Source organism: Chelon labrosus (assembly GCF_963514085.1).
Source record: "Chelon labrosus genome assembly, chromosome: 3".
NCBI lineage: Eukaryota > Metazoa > Chordata > Actinopteri > Mugiliformes > Mugilidae > Chelon > Chelon labrosus.
The window spans coordinates 25,066,755-25,083,632 of record NC_140339.1 but is presented as its reverse complement, the minus strand read 5'-3'; the positions used below and the strand labels follow the sequence as shown (position 1 = coordinate 25,083,632).

The 16,878-nt window shown below is 38.9% G+C and overlaps 2 protein-coding genes across 2 annotated transcripts; one reads left to right on the top strand and one right to left on the bottom strand.

Annotated features, from left to right (window-relative positions):
* Positions 1 to 4,164: 4,164 nt before the first annotated feature.
* On the top strand, positions 4,165 to 7,612 carry LOC311485426 (adenosine receptor A2b). Its single transcript, XM_084540823.1, has 2 exons — positions 4,165 to 5,125; positions 6,144 to 7,612. The coding sequence occupies exons 1-2, from the start codon at positions 4,324 to 4,326 to the stop codon at positions 6,437 to 6,439; spliced, it is 1,098 nt and encodes a 365-aa protein (XP_084396949.1). The 5' UTR covers positions 4,165 to 4,323; the 3' UTR covers positions 6,440 to 7,612.
* Positions 7,613 to 10,767: 3,155 nt separating this feature from the next.
* On the bottom strand, positions 10,768 to 16,374 carry cyb5b (cytochrome b5 type B). Its single transcript, XM_084541174.1, has 5 exons — positions 15,704 to 16,374; positions 14,474 to 14,602; positions 13,175 to 13,198; positions 13,042 to 13,073; positions 10,768 to 12,794 (listed from the first exon to the last, which is right to left on the bottom strand). Exons 1-5 carry the CDS (start codon positions 15,899 to 15,901, stop codon positions 12,704 to 12,706), a joined length of 474 nt encoding a protein of 157 aa, XP_084397300.1. The 5' UTR covers positions 15,902 to 16,374; the 3' UTR covers positions 10,768 to 12,703.
* Positions 16,375 to 16,878: the final 504 nt, after the last annotated feature.

The following is a 16,878-nucleotide window of genomic DNA, read 5'->3' as shown; positions in this document are numbered from 1 at the left end:
ACCATTGTCTTGTAACCGCTGTCGCACATGTGGTATATTCTCTTTCAATGTGTCCATTAAACACAAAAAAAAATGTTTTTTAGATTAAAGCATTTGGTCTAGATAGATTGATAGATAGCCTTTATTGTCCCATAAGGAAATTTGTTTCCACAGTCTGTCACAAGAAAAAACACAAAACAGTGCATATAATGCAGACATGAGCAACATATACATACAAACAAAAAGACCACATGATATCATCACACTCAGGAGGGCTGGGTCTGCACAAGGTTTAATGGGGCAGATTATTAAGTGCCATGATAGTGGAGGGTACGAAGCTCTTGTTAAAGTGCGCCCTTCTCCACTTTAGGGTTCTGTATCTGCGCCCAGATGGTAGCAGTGTGAAGTGTGGGTTGAGGGGGTGATCCGGGTCATTGGATATTGTCCGTGCGAGGCGTGTGACAGCTCTGTGGTTGAGTTCTGAGAGGTTAGGTGTGGGGTGGTTAATGATCTTGGATGCAGTGTGTGTCTAATAATGATGGGAGGAATATACAGTAGCCAATGTACAGTAGTTAGATTAATATAATTTGTGTGGAAGTGAACAGTCAAATCTGGCTGTGATTCATCCATGCTACTTCTTTCTTCGATATATATATGGTACAGGGTTATGTGTTAGCAGTCCTCTAACACTCTGTCTGTTCAGTTTCTGCACTTATCTCTGAACACAGCATGTGGTTTTCTTCCTTATGTGAGTCCACAGGGAGTAAACACCAGTGTGTAGGCACAAAGAGGATGTATGTTAGACACCACCACTTAATAACTTTCAACCTGCCAGGTTGGTTTTGTCTATGCTGGCAGAGCCCTGTTATCAGTCGGACGGACTGTCAAGACAGCCATCAAGTTCTCACACAATCGCCCATCAAACCTCCCCGCTGAACTATCTCTCCTAAACATCGTGCATCAACCCTCGCCGGTAGAATTAGATAGTGTTACTGCCCACACAAACACACACACACACACATGCACAGACAGATCAAATCAATGGCTACCTTCCTCCACATCAGGAAGTGCTGTACAGTAGGTGGCCGTTGGAGGAGGCCACCCACTCACAGGATATTCAATTGCAAGCATGTACAATTCATCCTCTCTCTATTTCACTCATGTTCGCATGGGATCAGCCACATTTACACATGCACCTTTGGGCAAGTACTTCTTGTGTGTGCACACCCACACATGTAGACCCAACATAGAAACACAAACACTCCATCTCTGTCGCATTAAAAAAACCCTCAGGAATTGAGCCACATAGAAATACTGCAAAAGACGAAGCTAAATTTATGAATGAACTGCGAGGATATGAAAATGGCCCGGAGTGCAGTTCCTTCTTTTGTTCAAAATGTGAATTATGATTCTCTTTCCTGACTGAGATATAGACTGACAAACCACTTTATGAGCTGTGGGTCACTTTTGCAGCGTCATGAGGACAAGCAGTGAATATTTTACAGCTAATGGAGCATAACAGCTAATGGAGCAACATTTATTCTGGTAAAGGCAGAGGTGGAACTTGACATAGGAACACTTATTCAAGTACAGTTTTGAAATACATGTAGCTCACTTGAGTAATTCAATTTGACCTTTTGCTGCCACCACAAATCATTTAAGAAACAAAAGTACTTTTGGCCACATTTATTTCACAGATGGAGTAATAGTTAAATTCTGTTTATTAATAGTTGCAGAAAATAATAGCTAAATGGTATATTTTATGGTACCTGGTTGCTTTAAAATGAGTTAAAATCTTCCTACAATTCCCAAAATTCCAAATAATAACTATAACAATGGATCTTTGTTAAGTACTTTTCCTTTTGGTACTTCAAGTACATTTGGATTGCTGTACCTTTTTAATTTTATTGTGCAACACAATATTTCTACATTGTGATATTTTCAGGTCAGTAAGAATGCTTGCACCATTGTGTAGCGGCATGCTTCTAAAAAGCAACAACTAAATTTCAGACTTTTGTACTCTAAAGTGTAGCATCTTGTGCTATATTGGTGAGTGGTTCTTCATCATCCCATCAAACTGTGACAGAATTAGGTAACAGGCACAGTATTGACTTTGCAATGAAAATGAAGGAGTCAAACTGGGGGAAGGGGTGTGAGAATATTAACCCAAGAGCCTCAGTCCATCCCCTCCTCCGGGCCAAGTGTTAGACATCACAAAGAGAAATATGCTCATTAGGACACAGAGAAGCCCATATATCAAACAAAGATAGCTGTCAGTTCTCCTCTGGGGAATCTGGCCATTGAAGCAGAACAGAAAAGCTGCGCGTCTTCAACCTCTGTGCTCTATATACGTGTGTTTACAGTCTTTCTTGTGTATGGGCTGTACACCTTTTGTAGGGCAGTTATCAACAATATTAGCTGTGGATTCTATGGAGATAGAAGAAGTCAGTGCAGGAAAAAGACATCATTAAGTTAATGCTGCATTACAATTATTGCACGATCTAAATGTTTATGCAGAATAAAAAAATAACACAGGAAGTCCCTCTCATTTTCACAATGCACCAAAAGTTAATTATAATTTAAGTAGTTAAAGGGCACTGAGATCAAAGTTGGGATTCATGTCCCTGGTGCAGAAAAGCAGATGGGAAGAATGTGTTGATATATTCTGTTTAATGGAGCGGCTGTCACACAGAAGATTACCTCTGAAACAGATGGTTACCTGAATGGAAAAGATCCCTGACAATCTTTCCTGCCCTTTTTGTTTGTCCTTGTGTCATCTGTTTTTTTTTTTTTCCTTCTTTCTGAGGGAGTGATGTTGCCAGCTACCAGTGCCGACAAGCTTGAAACAGGGGGTGGAGGAAAGCCTGACACTGATGGCGTGTGAGCGTGAAAATTGGAGCATGATTGGTTGTGAGATGTCAAGCTGACAGAGTGTACATATTCTGTGGGGCCTTTTTGGTAGTGATGGATTGTTGACTGACTCATTGTTATTGCTGGTGATGAAACCTGGCAAGATGGAGTGGCCTGTAAACTTGGAGCTTGATGGAACAGCTTGTGAACACAGTCAGAAGTGACATTTTTATCCACTTCCACCTCAATTTGCATACAAGACCCACTTTGTAATAGTAAGGATAATGAAAACATGCACAGATATTTAGTTTACAAGACATGTTGCACTGTAATATTTTATCGAGAGATAAAATATGAATAGAGATAATGCAATCACTTTACACTCACATGGCATCTTTGATGCGAATAAAGTTGGTCAGTTTCTACATATTAAGCTAATACATCTGCATAATGTGCATAATGGGGAACATTAAAAGATCAAGGACAGTGCTTGTGAGACTGACTAATAGCTTCAATTACTTTCTATCGATTCCAACTCCAAGCAAAACTCATATACCATGCATATGCTTTGGGGGAGTTATTGATCTATTGAGTATTTGACTAAGAGTGTGATCTAAGAAGAATTTGTGTCACAGTTGACCAATAACCAATAAATCTCTTAACAGACTTATGGCATACGTGCAATAAAAAATACACACCTATCCTTTACACCACACTGATCCTTCCTGAACCTAAGATAAAACCTACGATGTTCCCTGCTTCCTAAAGTTGCAAAAAACATGTCTGCACATTCCAATTATATAGATAAACATGTGAAAAACTGTTTTTGAAAAAAAGTAGCTAATGTTGGGCACATTTTTACCTTTATGGTGAGCATCTGAAAGTGTGGTCTCACCAAAATTCTTCTCTGAGAAGTTTACTCTGTTGTTAAAAGTATCCCTAAGTTAAATACAATCGGATGGGGAAAAATGGACGCACACAAAAATAACCTCCACTCTCCAGCCTAATTCTGTACCGTCTCCAGAACCCTGCTTGGTTCACGACACTCCTGACTAAATGGATAAAAACATTCTGTTGTATAACTGCAATAACAAGACGTTGTGAGTGAGTTTTTGCGAAGCTTAAAGAAAGTAAGGAAAATAAAAATGTGATAGCCTTTTTTTGTGGCTATTGTTCAAAATACAAATAATTAGTGATAAAATGTATAATAAAATAAAGTGAGTGATTGTGAAAGCAGCTGTGAAAGCCCACTGCTGGAGTGGATAAAGGATTTTGGAGGGCGGACTGCTGCAGCAGCCACTAATTGTTCCAGGTGTGATGCTGATTGTTGAGGTACTTGTACCAAAAGAAACCTGCAGCGCTGACCTCTAATATAACTCCACATCTCTGCTCTTTCTTTTGATTTCTTTAAGTGTCGCTCAACAAATTTTCTTTCTTTCTTTACTGCCTGGCGGGATTTATGATTCGGACGCACTTATGCCACTGTGAAGAACAATGTGTACAACTCTTAACCTCTCAGCTTCTGACGACTCCAACCTGTCAGATGTTCACCCTGAGAGGCTGCAGGAGCTGACCCACCGATCAGTCAAAGTGGGCATAATAATCGTTCTGGGAGTGATGATCACTTTGGGCAATGTTGCAGTTCTCATGGTTATTACTTCGTCGGTGGCAGGTTGGTCGAGAAACTCTCGGTACTTCCTCCTGTCTCTCACCGCTGCAGACTCTGCGTTTGGACTGCTGGTCATGCCCTTGAATCTCTGGGTGAGTCTGCTGAAGGACTACACTGAAGGGCCAGATGCTCTTTGTCACGTCGTGGCCTTTTGCAATGCCACCGTCTACTCCACCTGCATGTACACGCTGGCCACGATAAGCCTGGAGAGGTACATTGCAGTGTTTTACCCGCTGCAGTACTCCTCTATGATGACAAGAAAAAGGACGTTGCTCCTGATTGCTTTCGCCTGGTTTTTCCCTCCCTTGATTCTGTCGCCGATATCATTTCCGGACGGCATTATCGAGGTTCACTTTTCCACCGCATCACTAGTCTGCAATCCATCATACTCTACAAATGTTGGATACTCCCTAAGCTTGACGTGTTTTATATTCTTCCCCTGCTCCATCATCATGACATACGCCAACCTGAGAGTGTGGTGCGCAGCCAAGAGACAGAGGCTGAAACTGCGCAAGTATGACGGTGCGCGCCGCAGCAGGCACAATGTGGCGTCCAGAGTGCTTGTGCCTGTGATGGCAGCCTACTACACCTGTTGGACACCCTGCATGGCAGCTATGATCTACAATGGTAAGCAAAACATCACGGGGAGGAGGAAAGTTCAGGTGAAAGGTCCTGTCGTTTATAAATGACTTCTTTATCCTTCGCAAAATCTGCTGATGGCCCTTGCTTCTAACACACATAGATCTACTTGTTAAGTTCAAATTAACCTGTATGGTTAATAGTAACAAATTCTTGCTTGGTTTCAGTCTGCACATTTATCTCATTTGAACCCTCTCCACACATTTGTTTCCAGTCTATGTGCAAATTCTGATCGATTTTGCAAATTAATTTCCACATATAAAAGTGTATCAGTGCCCCTGCATGGAGAATGATGTAGCTAATGCACCCTAATTATGTCTATATCTAGACTAGGAGGAATTTACTGTTGCAAAACATCCCATAACTGCTCTTTCCACATATTTTACAGCCTGGGCAATTCTAAATCTCCTGGTAGATTTTTCACTTTGAGTTGTTTTGGGTCATGTGTTTTTGAATATAACGGGTACAAGTCAAATTCTTTCAATTTTATGCTTTCTGGTTTTCAAAGGTAACAAAAGATCTCAAAAATATGTTTTTATTTGCGAGTTTGTCCATTCAGCTGCCATTTCTCCCTCTGCAAACCTTTCTGTTGATTTCAGCTAGGACTGTTCTAAGAGGAGTAGCTGTATGAGCTATTTCAGTAATACTGGGCATGAATGTACTGATTCAAGCACAGTTCTATGACTCAGACCTTTTTGACTGTTCTCTTTCACCCAAACCATGTGCTGTCTTGGAGTAATCAAGACCAAAAGTGGAATTGCAGCTGAATATTTTTAGAAATAAAGACCTTTTCCCAAAGAGGGCTGTAATTTATCTGATATGAATGAAAATCCTGCAAAATGAGTGAGTCTATAGTTTTTATATTTTTATCTCCACCAAATTTGATTTTAGATCAAGACGATAAATGTTAAGTTGTTAGGAAATGCATCTCCAAATGTGATTGTTTTTGTGCTGACACACTCTGGATACTTGCCTGATTTAAGTCTCCATGCTTTCTGCCCCACAGCAGTCTCGGGTAGGAGCGCACCAGAGTGGATTGAGTTTGTGGTGGTATGGCTGCCAACTTCCAATGGTTTCCTTAACTGCATCTTCTATTTCTGGATAAACCGAAGCTTTCGCAGGAAATTCCGCCTAGTCCTCCAGAAGCTGGCTCTTTCTCTCTGCCCTGAATTGGCTAACACACTTGGATGCTGCAGCGCTTCCAAGACACAGTTTGTGTCAGGAATTCTGGATAATAACAACAGTGTCCATGAGCGCTCTTCCAGTGTATCCTCCACCTGCACCCTGCTGAGTTTGGCCTAGGGCCTTTGGATCTGAAGAGCACCACTGGCATGCTAAAGGACACGGTTAGTGACCTCTGTATCTTCTGGCTGGGCTGGACAACTGAAGCCATATTGTTGACATACCCCCACAAAAGGTATGAAGGGTAAGAGATAGAGTAATGGGTCACACTGGTTGCAATGCAAATGGTTTGATACTTGGGCAGACTAAGATGGCAAATATTTAAAATAACCACTGTACAGTACATCATAATTTATCTTGATTATTGTATAATTGTATTTTTTCTCATTTTTATTTTATTTTTAGACAAATTTCAATCTAAACACAGTGTTAGATAATAATTTATAAGTTATTTGGATTTTTTTTCCCTTTTACTCACATTCTGATACACTGCTTCCAACGTTTGATTCACTGCCGGATACGTCCTCTTAAAAAACCTTTTAGTTGTTTTATAGTTAGTCCTAAACCTTGTCTCTGCCCCAGAAATGTCTACCATTATTCTGCATGCAGCAATGTCATCAGCCTTTTAATAGCGTCAGCCTATTTAGACCTTTGGGTTAACGTATTTCAAACATTTGTGGTCCGACGATTTGTTCATCAAAAGAAACTGATATTTATTCCTTTTCATTTCTGAACATCACTATCCGATTAAAAGCACTTTGAACAGCTGAGGCCATCTGACACCTCTTGGATTTAAACATTGCGTCAAAGACCTTGGCATATAACCGCTATGAGAAGTTAACCTTTAAGTCACAGCCTTTCAGTGTATGCAGGGGAAAAAAAGTAATTAAGCATTTCCACTGTAGAAAGGTCACCACATTTGTGCTGGGAAGAGATAATTTGGATAACTTCTGCTTGTTTATTTTGAGATATTAAGCCCAAGATTTTCAGTATTTTCACCTTCACAACTTGGCAATGAACATTGTCATCTTTGTCTGAATCCAGTGCTCTGTCTTGGTTTGTTTCCATTTAAAGTTAATCCAAGAGTATCATTTTCCAAATACACTGCCCAAAAACATTTTATGCAATTTATTTTAGCCTTTAGGATGCTGCAAATGGTGGTTGAGCCTCAGAAAAACATGTTTAATATCGGACTTTGCATGTATATACTTATACGTTTCTTATTTGATAGTATGATAAACATTGTAAAACAAATTGGTAATGTATTGATTTATGAAATAAAGCATGATGCCTTTGAATTGTCCTCAGTTTGATATTCATGTTAAAATGAAAGTGAAGTGTTTCCTAATCAGTCTGTCATATGTTATATCTGTGAGGTGCAACCTGTGAGTGAAATCTTGTTTTCAGCGTCTGATGTGACCCCCTTATGTAGCAATAACATTAGCTGAATGTTTCCAATCAGCTGTCTAGAGCAGCTGGGAGGGATTTTAGCCCATCCCTCAGTACAGAACAGTTTCAGTTCTAAGATGTCGGTGGGTTTCATCACATGATCTGTTTGTGTCAGGTCCTCCTCAGAACCATTCGTTTGTAGAATGACTTGTGTTCTTGGGGTCGTTTTCTTGCTGCATGACCCAGTTTTTCTTAAGATTCAGCACACAGACAGATGTACTGACATTTTCTTATAGTAATAGTTGAGAATTCACTGGTCCATCAATGGTGGCAGATGGTCCAGATGTAGCAAAACAGAACCAAACACGGACATTACCATCCCCATGTTTCATGGGGTTCTGATGCTGGTTTTCAGTGTTGTTCATCTCCAGACATGAGCCTCTCATTTAAACCAAGCTACTCTCTCCTTTCATTTTTCCACTAGTCTGCAGACAGGCAGAAATGTTAATTTTGGAGAGCAGTGGTTTTGTTTCATAAACATTAACCAATGTGAGATAGTTTAGTTGCTTAGAAAGTTGCTTCTTTGTGACCTCTTTGACTTGGCGCAACAGCTTCTTGATTATGCATCTTGCTTTTTGAGTGACATTTGTTGGTCAACCACTCCTGTGAAGGGTAACAGTAGTTTCAAATCTCTTTGGAGATGGTTTTGTTTCCTTTTCCAGCCTGATGATCAACAGCAGCTCTTTTTCCATCCTCAGAGTAATCTTAGAGATGTGTTTACTTTTGCACCTCACAGTAATATGTAATATTGGGTACTTTTCCTGAATAAACCCGAATACCATAATATAATATTTCAGTTTCATTTGTATTATTGGGTCTCTTCGTCTACTGTCGGGACTTGTGTGAACATCTGCTAATGTTTTAAGTCATTTTTATGCAGAGATGTAAAAAATTCAGACGGGTGCAAACACTTTTAAGCGGCACCGTAGAAACAAACATCTGTCTAAGTAACCATGCGGAGCAGTGCACCTGACTTGTGGAACTGGACTTCAATTATTTGGATGGGTGAATGAATACTTTTGGCAGTATAGTGTAGCTTTTCACTTTATTTCAAATGTGCTAATACATTTGTAATATTTTACTGACTCATATTGTTGTGGTGTGATACATGATTAGACCAAGGCTCATAAACGTGACTTGGCAGGAAAAGACATTAATTTAGTCTGTGTATTTAGTGCTTTCATCGTGCCAAATCCTTCCCGTCATGCAGGGAATGTATTTGTTGTGAGAGTTAAGTGTTTTTAGTGAACCTTTTAGGCAGTTGTCAATACTGCAATATTCACTTGGGATTCAGTATGCAGACAAAATTTGACACTTGCGTGTCTCAGCTAGAGTAATGTCTGTATATGCATGAAAATAAACCTGATTTTAACGGTACCCTGTGTAAAACAAGTCATGCTATGTATTCTATTAATATCTGACCTTCTCAACCAACCACACTCGTCAGAAATCATGTTTATTCTTGCAGCATCAGTGAGTGTTTTCTACATGTTTGGGGGTTTTGCCAAGCAGGTCTCCCAGGACACTAGAGTGTTGTGCATTAGCAGCCTCAGTTCTCCTTAAGGATCGCCGCTGATAGAAGTGACAGGTGATTCAGTCATGGGGAATGATGTTTATCTGAAGGCTCATGCTTTATAAGAGCTCGTCAGTCTCTTTGGTCATAATTCCTGCCAGAATGTCAAATCTGACCTTTGCTGAAAAGCAGAGAAGATATACATACATAGAATTCAAATGCATTGCTTCTGTGTTTTACTAAATAAAATGTAGTCAGTACAGTCGGTATGCCTCTATTGTAAATCCGTTTTCAAGCACAGTACTTCCAATATAGGCAGAAGGGGAAAGGGACAGCACAGATGCTTGCCCTGTGTATTGTCTCTTAAATATTGTCCACAGTCTTTATCAGCATCACACTGTCACAGTAACAGTTTTGCAGGTTGTTGTTTCCATTATTGCGTAATGTCTTCCACACCGTGTGTGACTGCTTTATATTTATTGTATTCTCTGCTGTTCTGAAAACCTGGAGATAAATGCTACTGTGAATTATTAGAGTGGGTGCAGAAGTCAGATTAGACATTTTAATACATATATTTTCACAGCTTTCTCAAAAGCCAGTCGAAACGATTGGTACATGAAAAGCTTGAGGTTGTAGTGCCATCTTGTGTGTATATTAAGTATAGCATGACAAAACATTGAGCCCTTCTGTTGTGGAGGTGCTTCAGAAAACAAATTGCCCTCACTTGTGAGTGTTTTTTTTTTTCTTTTCATTATTCAAAACTCCTTTTCAGACCTTGTCAGAGGTTGAAAGACTATGTTTCAAAAAGCTCAACTGACATTATTGCTGGTAGCACTGGAGTCATTTCCAAATAAACTGAAAGACTTTATTCTCTTCGAACAGTTCGGTGCTAGGAGCAGTTCTAAATATGTTTCACCTGATTAAACATGATTAAAAGGGATGGATCAGTGGTTGTTGATTTGAGCTTTCTGTGGTTTGCTGGTCATGGGCACTCACGCTGTGAGGGCTCTTCAATCACTCCTTTCTGCTCCTCTCCACTTATACCTCTCTCTTATCTAGAAACCATAGCTGAAAGGTGCAGGCTTGTGAAGGGCTCCAGCAATATTTGCTTTGTGCTGGTACTGCAGTTTTGACATTAAATCATATAAGCAAAGTGGTTAAAATATAAATAGATGCTATAATGCCTTGTCACCACCCTATTTTACAGTGTTGGGCTGTCTGGTATTTAATGCTGTATTTTGAAGAAGCACGTGGCATTTGCGTAATATGCTATGTGCAAATTCTCACGGCCACTGTAGTCAATAGCAGCACCACAGAGTGCAATTAATCCTGCTTTTAAATTTTCACATCTGTACTCCTTTCAAATTAGCACAGTACTACAGTGGCATATTGTCCATTATTATCTGTTAATCACCAATACAAAATGGGTTTTATTTTAATTACAATTAACATTATGTAAACCAGACTAATCAGATGTACAGTATAAAGGATGTGCTAATGCAGTTACAGTTATATAGAACACAGGACACAAGGCTGCAACATTATGACTATTCTCTGCCATGTCAGGTGTTTGTTGTAGTAAACATCCAGACAGCTGCAGTTGTTGTCCCAATTACACTTTACTTGTGTTCAGTCTTATTCTTTGTTCCAGACATCATCCCCACATTTTATCACCCCCATGTTTCATGGAGCCAATGAATATTAAAGTATATGTTTTAAAGAACTAGAAAGCATGCTTCATTCACACAACACCCTCAAATATTTGTTCTTCAAGATTAACAGGTTTCTTAAGCACATGTAAGCTAATTGGTCTGCAACTCTCCTCAGGCACTCACATTCAGGATGTCTTGGCTCCTTGAATCCTTTTTTTTTATGATATTTTATTTGTGTTTTCTGCATACCAACTCTAATGCAAAACTTCCCTTAACCTCACATAAACCTGTTTTTACATAAATGCTAGCGTTGCAGTCAAAGTTTTCTTTGTCTCTGATGCAGTTTTATCACTGCTCTCCTGTACTGCCACAGGCTCAAAAACAATCTAACGGTGAACAACACAAGCACTTTATTCAGAATGAGTTTTCACATATTGTGTTGGATACATATAAACAGCATACAATAGATAAACATATCTAAACCTTTCCACACATATCAAAATGAATACAAGATGCATTGTATGCAAAGACTTTTAATGACAAGAAATGGCAGTTGAAATGCAAAGATGGCAAATGTTTATCTTTAAGGTCAACCAACTATTTTTGACAAGTAATATTGTAGTCACATGTAAAAATAGCAGCAAGTTCTATTCAGAAACCTTTATGACTTGATAGATGTACTTCAAATGGACGTCATTGGGAAAATGCCTTTTTTATATAGCAAATTAAATGACATTTCTGCATATTAAATAAACTTAAGTGATTTTAGAAATGCTATGCAAATCGTATCTAAACAAAAACATATTTAATATATCCAAATCAGCAACCTAGGGCAAAAAGGGAGGTTTAGTAAATAAAATTGATTCAACTATTAAACTGTCCCTCAATGTGCAATACACAATGAATACAATTAAAATCCTCCAATGACAGTACCAACCAACTAAAACATGAAATTAAGATGCATTACATGTAAACAAAGTTGTTAAAATCATCAATTAAATAACAAATTGCTTAGTGAGGAATAATATCACTTTAAAACAAATGTTCTTTCAAGGGAATCCTCTCGGTCATTCAGTGTCATCGATTAATAAAACTATATCGTATTATATACCCCACACATATGTTAAATATTTTTAACATCTAGACAGATTCCTGATAAGAGAACTGCTGAAAAGTGTCAGAGCACATTCTATCTTAAATAATAACTGACACAAAACACGATTTTCGAAAAAGGAATAAACACTTAGATTTGTGACACCGCATTTACATAACTGGAAGGATTATGTGTTTGCAAAGTGATAAATGCAATGCTCATGATTCTTATTCCAAGTTTGGTAGCAGTAACATTTCACACTTTATTGAACCTAAAACAATGCACTGGAGATTACTGAAGGTGTAATCCTGTATAAAAAGTAGAACGTCTGTATTTGTAATGTTATGAAAATCAAGCATTCTCCGAACAGGCAAATGGGTAAAGAACATCCAGAAAGCAACAAATGCATATGAAAGTTTAAGTTAAAGGACAACAGGCATAGTGACAATGAAATATAAAGAAAGTGAAGCAGACAATTTAATAAAGTCTCTGCCCAACTGTCTATTTGGTGCACTCTATGTAGACACGGACAAGGACAAAAGTACTTTATCAAACTGTTCCCTCCCTCTTATCGTTGCCAACACTCCTAATTGTGTGCGTCCGGTGTGAGGAGGATTTGGTCAAACATTTCAAGGCCTCCAGATGAGAAGAATGAGATGAACACAGGGCGCCAGCACTCAAGACGACTTGTGTTCCAACATGTAGAAGCGATACATGACACCAACAACTGCTGCAGCAAGGGCAGGTATCAACCACGTGGTCCAGGAGCTGATGGAAAAAATAAAATATTCACGTTTACAAACTTACAGGGATTCACAAAGCTAGTCATTTGTACTTCCAGACATTTTTTTCAGAAACGAGCATTTCTGAGCTGTCAATATTCCAAGAGAACTTTCTTTACAAGAAACTAAAGTGATCAATATTCACTTGCAGCAAGAAACTTTCAACTGCTTACAGACATCAGCTGTGAAAACACTAACAATGAGCCTGAAATACATGCATCATGAGGACTCACCTGGAATCCCCTGACTTTTTGTCATGTTCCTGCTGCAGTGGAGATAAAAGGATACAATTTCAATAGGGTCATTGTAGGAAAGTCAAAAACTTGGTATTGCCTCAAGGTTGATTCGATAGGAAGTAGAACTTACCTTCGCCTCCTTTTTTCTGTCATCCTACAGAGAAAATACACAAGTTTTACTGGCTTGTATTTTTACACTGACCACTGTCTTTGATTACTTCTGGTGTAAGCATGTTTGTAAAGTTTTTTTTTTTTTTTATAAATAGCAGTATGTATACAAGGAATGATTAAAGCAAGCAAATCTGTTTATTCCATGTTCATAGAGACACGCCACTATTGCTTCACAAACCAATACAAGCACTTGTTAAGTGTGCTTAGTAGATTTTTAGCCTCATATTCTCACATATTCACATCATCACTTTCTTGCCCATGCTTTTAATCTTACAATGATTTGTTCTTTGCCACTCTTTCATGTAGATTCACTTGTTATTGTTGCCTTCAAACTCGACACAATTCGTGATTGGGATATGGGAAGTCATGTGCACAGTGTTTTAGGTGTTCAAGTGGTAATATCTGCCATGAGTTGCGAAAACACTGCTGCTAGGCACCGGCTGGCATCTAGAAGATCTAAAGATCAAAGCTGAAAGTTCAGCAAGCTTACAGCCAGGTAACTCAAGGTAGGAAATTGAAATGCACAATGCAAGAGTGAGGCTGTTGGGGTATATCAACACCATCCCCAAACATATTTTTTATATATATATATAAAAAACACTATATAACTAAAGTACCATCCACCTTTTCCATACTTGAATACTTCAAACGCATTACGTCTCATCAACTTAGGCGTTTCTGGGAAATATCAACTTACAAGGTCATGAATACCAAGAACAGGATCTCTTGTCCTGAACATGGTAAACAAGACTTCCTCTGAATGAAGCAATTATGCCTGCTTTCCTAATGACATGGTCTCCAATTGCAGTATAGCTCTTGCTCATTACGTTCGGATGACTATCCTCCATATTTTCATATATGTCCTCAGTGATGGACAGAGGAAAACCGGCAAATAACAAAAAGTGACTATGATATGAGAAATTTACTTAGTTTAAACTATGCTTAGGCTATTAGGTAAACTCTATGTAACTCATTAGATACTGCTCACAAGACAGACCCATCTAAAGGTGCAACAAACTGATTTCCATTGTATTCATGTCCCTTACTTGATAATAAGCGGGTAGAACCGTAATTATTTTAGAGCACCATCTTGTGACTACAAGGAACTTTATGTGGAGAGATCTTGTGACACCACTTACTCTCATGGATTAGGTTTAAGCAATATAATACTTTGTTACGGGTTTAACTTTAGTGTTTGAAACAGGGAAATGGGCAAAGGAGAGAGATGAAGGCGGGAAACCAAAGTTTTTCCTCTTACCATGTGAAGCTCCCCGAGGTAGTACTGCTGTAGCATCTCCCTGGCATCTGTGGAATGACCCACATCCTCAAAGCTCTCTGTGGCGTCAGAACCAGCCTGCTCCAACAAAACCTCCTCACCTCCCGGATGCTGAAAACACACAGTATGCAGAGTATTTATGTAATTAATGTCACACTCACAACACCATACGGTTTTATTTTACTTCTCGAAATATAGTGAAATGCACCCTAATTGCTATTGCTACAGTGGAAAGTAAATCCATTTGTATTTGTGCGATGTGTGTTTTTCCCCGTACACGATCATGTTTCTGCACCACTATATTTTAGGGTTTCTTTTCCACCCACGGCAAGTGAGGGATAAAACTACTTACTTTGCAGGCCAAGATTTTTAATTACAAAATAACTGATCACCATTGACAAAATATTACACCTGTATTTGACTAATCAGCGTTATATAAAGTAATTGCATTTAGTTTTTAGCATAAAACCTGCTACATTATACAATATATAATGTGATAAATAGTACATATAATGTAGTATCATGTTGAAAATTTGGATTATACTTCTGGCAAGGACAAGCAAAAGGTCACATTCTCCCAACACACCTGTGAAACTACTTCCCAAGTTTTGAACACAGACTTTTCTCTTAAATGGATACTTTTAAATATGTGACATTTCTAATTTTACTTAACTCTTGAGTACAACACTTGTGTTTCTTAAGCAAAGCAACTGCTTTACAGATGTGCTTTGTTAGGGTCGTTACACTTATGTTAGGGTGAGTGTCAGACTCTGACAAAACCAGCTCAGTTAGCTCAAGTAACCATAAGTACCAACAATTAAAGCTACACTGGCAACAGTGTAGGGCTTAAGGTTAATTTTATGCATTTATATGACAGCAGCCCATAAGAAAACCCAGTACAACCACTTGAATTAGCTGCTGTTGGTTGTTAGCTAACGTTAGCTTTAGCTAATGCAGTTCAAAGTTGTTCCACTTGTACGGTTTGGCACAAAAGAAACGTAAATAAAGTATTTGTTTGTAATTTTATACTGGCAGGCTCTGAATGCTGGATACCGTTGCTGCCGGAGGTCAGCAAACAGTACACGTCAATACATAACGTTAACAACCGCCCTGTAGTTCCAGGAAGTAGTCTGAGCCAAAGTGGCTTAACTCCAAAACTAAAAGCAATATTGCCAAAGTAGATGCAGCCAGCAGGTATAAAGTGTTTCTTACCTCTTCAAGAAAACCTGTGATGTCATATACTTTATCGTGAATGATGAGCCATGTGTCACTGCTCATGTTATGCACTCTTATTTCCTCTAGTGTGTAATATTTCACGCCATCTACTGTTTCGCCGTTTTCTCCAGCACTGGTGTTATTTGCAGCTCCATCGCCTGTTTTAACAAGGTTGTCGTTAATTTCCTCGCCCATTGTAACGTTAGTGCGAATAATCTTAATCGACTCGAAAGCTAGCTAATCGTAGCTTCTATTAGCCGGGTATGGATGTGACGCCAGCTAGTTACACCGAGGTCCGCTTTCAGTCCGTTCGGGTGAGGTCAATCAAACTCTCATTAGGCCTAAAGACGCCCCAGAAAAGAGTCAGTGTAAAGACAACTCAAATGCTTAACAATGCTGTGTTACGAAAGCCTCAAGTGCCCTACGCCGGGTCTATCAGCAGGCATGTGAAACAGACCAATGACATGGACTTTTTTAACTATCAAGCGCAAACCCAACCAGTGGCCATAGACTGTCTATGCCAGTGGCCAATGAGAGTCGACATTCAGGGTTTTGACCAATCAGATCAGTCACTCGATGATCATGACACCCAGATGACACCACGATATTTACAAAGGTTGTCAAATGTGCGCTGTCAATGCGCATAAACGCTTATGCTCTTCTAACGTCATTACATATTTGACCTATTACCTATTTGTCATTTTGTAACCTTTTCTGTACTTAGATAGTGTTTTAAAACATTTAATATAGTCTAATTCGAAAAAACAGACTGTGTGCAAAAATAATGTACATATATACCACTTCCTAAAACTGTGGATTCACAGATTACATGTAACTCTGAAAATCTTTACATTTTTCCACACAAAATTGTCTCTTGTTTCTTGGGTACTACACACCTCATTCAGTCATTGCCAGTGTGAATGCAAACGTAAAAATTACCACCACCAGTTAAACAGAAAGTTCTCTTATTGGTAGACATGTCCCGAGAACAGTTTTTAGCTTGTGGGATTTAATGTGAATTAACTATGATTTTAGTGAAGTGATTTTACATTTGGGCACATGGCAAAAAGAGTTGTGATGGACTTTGCTGCTTTCAGTCATGCACCAAGATAGATTTATTTTTTCAGATGTGCTGCTCTCTGCACTGATATGAGACATGTAAGGCATATGCA

Bases quoted from the DNA above. Each gene is read 5' to 3' on its own strand.
- LOC311485426 (XM_084540823.1), top strand. From the start codon at position 4,324: ATGTGTACAACTCTTAACCTCTCAGCTTCTGACGACTCCAACCTGTCA. The intron at 5,126-6,143 runs GTAAGCAAAACA...TCTGCCCCACAG, and splicing joins GGCAGCTATGATCTACAATG to CAGTCTCGGGTAGGAGCGCA.
- cyb5b (XM_084541174.1), bottom strand. From the start codon at position 15,901: ATGGGCGAGGAAATTAACGACAACCTTGTTAAAACAGGCGATGGAGCT. The intron at 13,199-14,473 runs GTAAGAGGAAAA...TTTTCTCTGTAG, and splicing joins ACCTCGGGGAGCTTCACATG to GATGACAGAAAAAAGGAGGC. The intron at 12,795-13,041 runs GTGAGTCCTCAT...TTTTTCCATCAG, and splicing joins AAAAAGTCAGGGGATTCCAG to CTCCTGGACCACGTGGTTGA.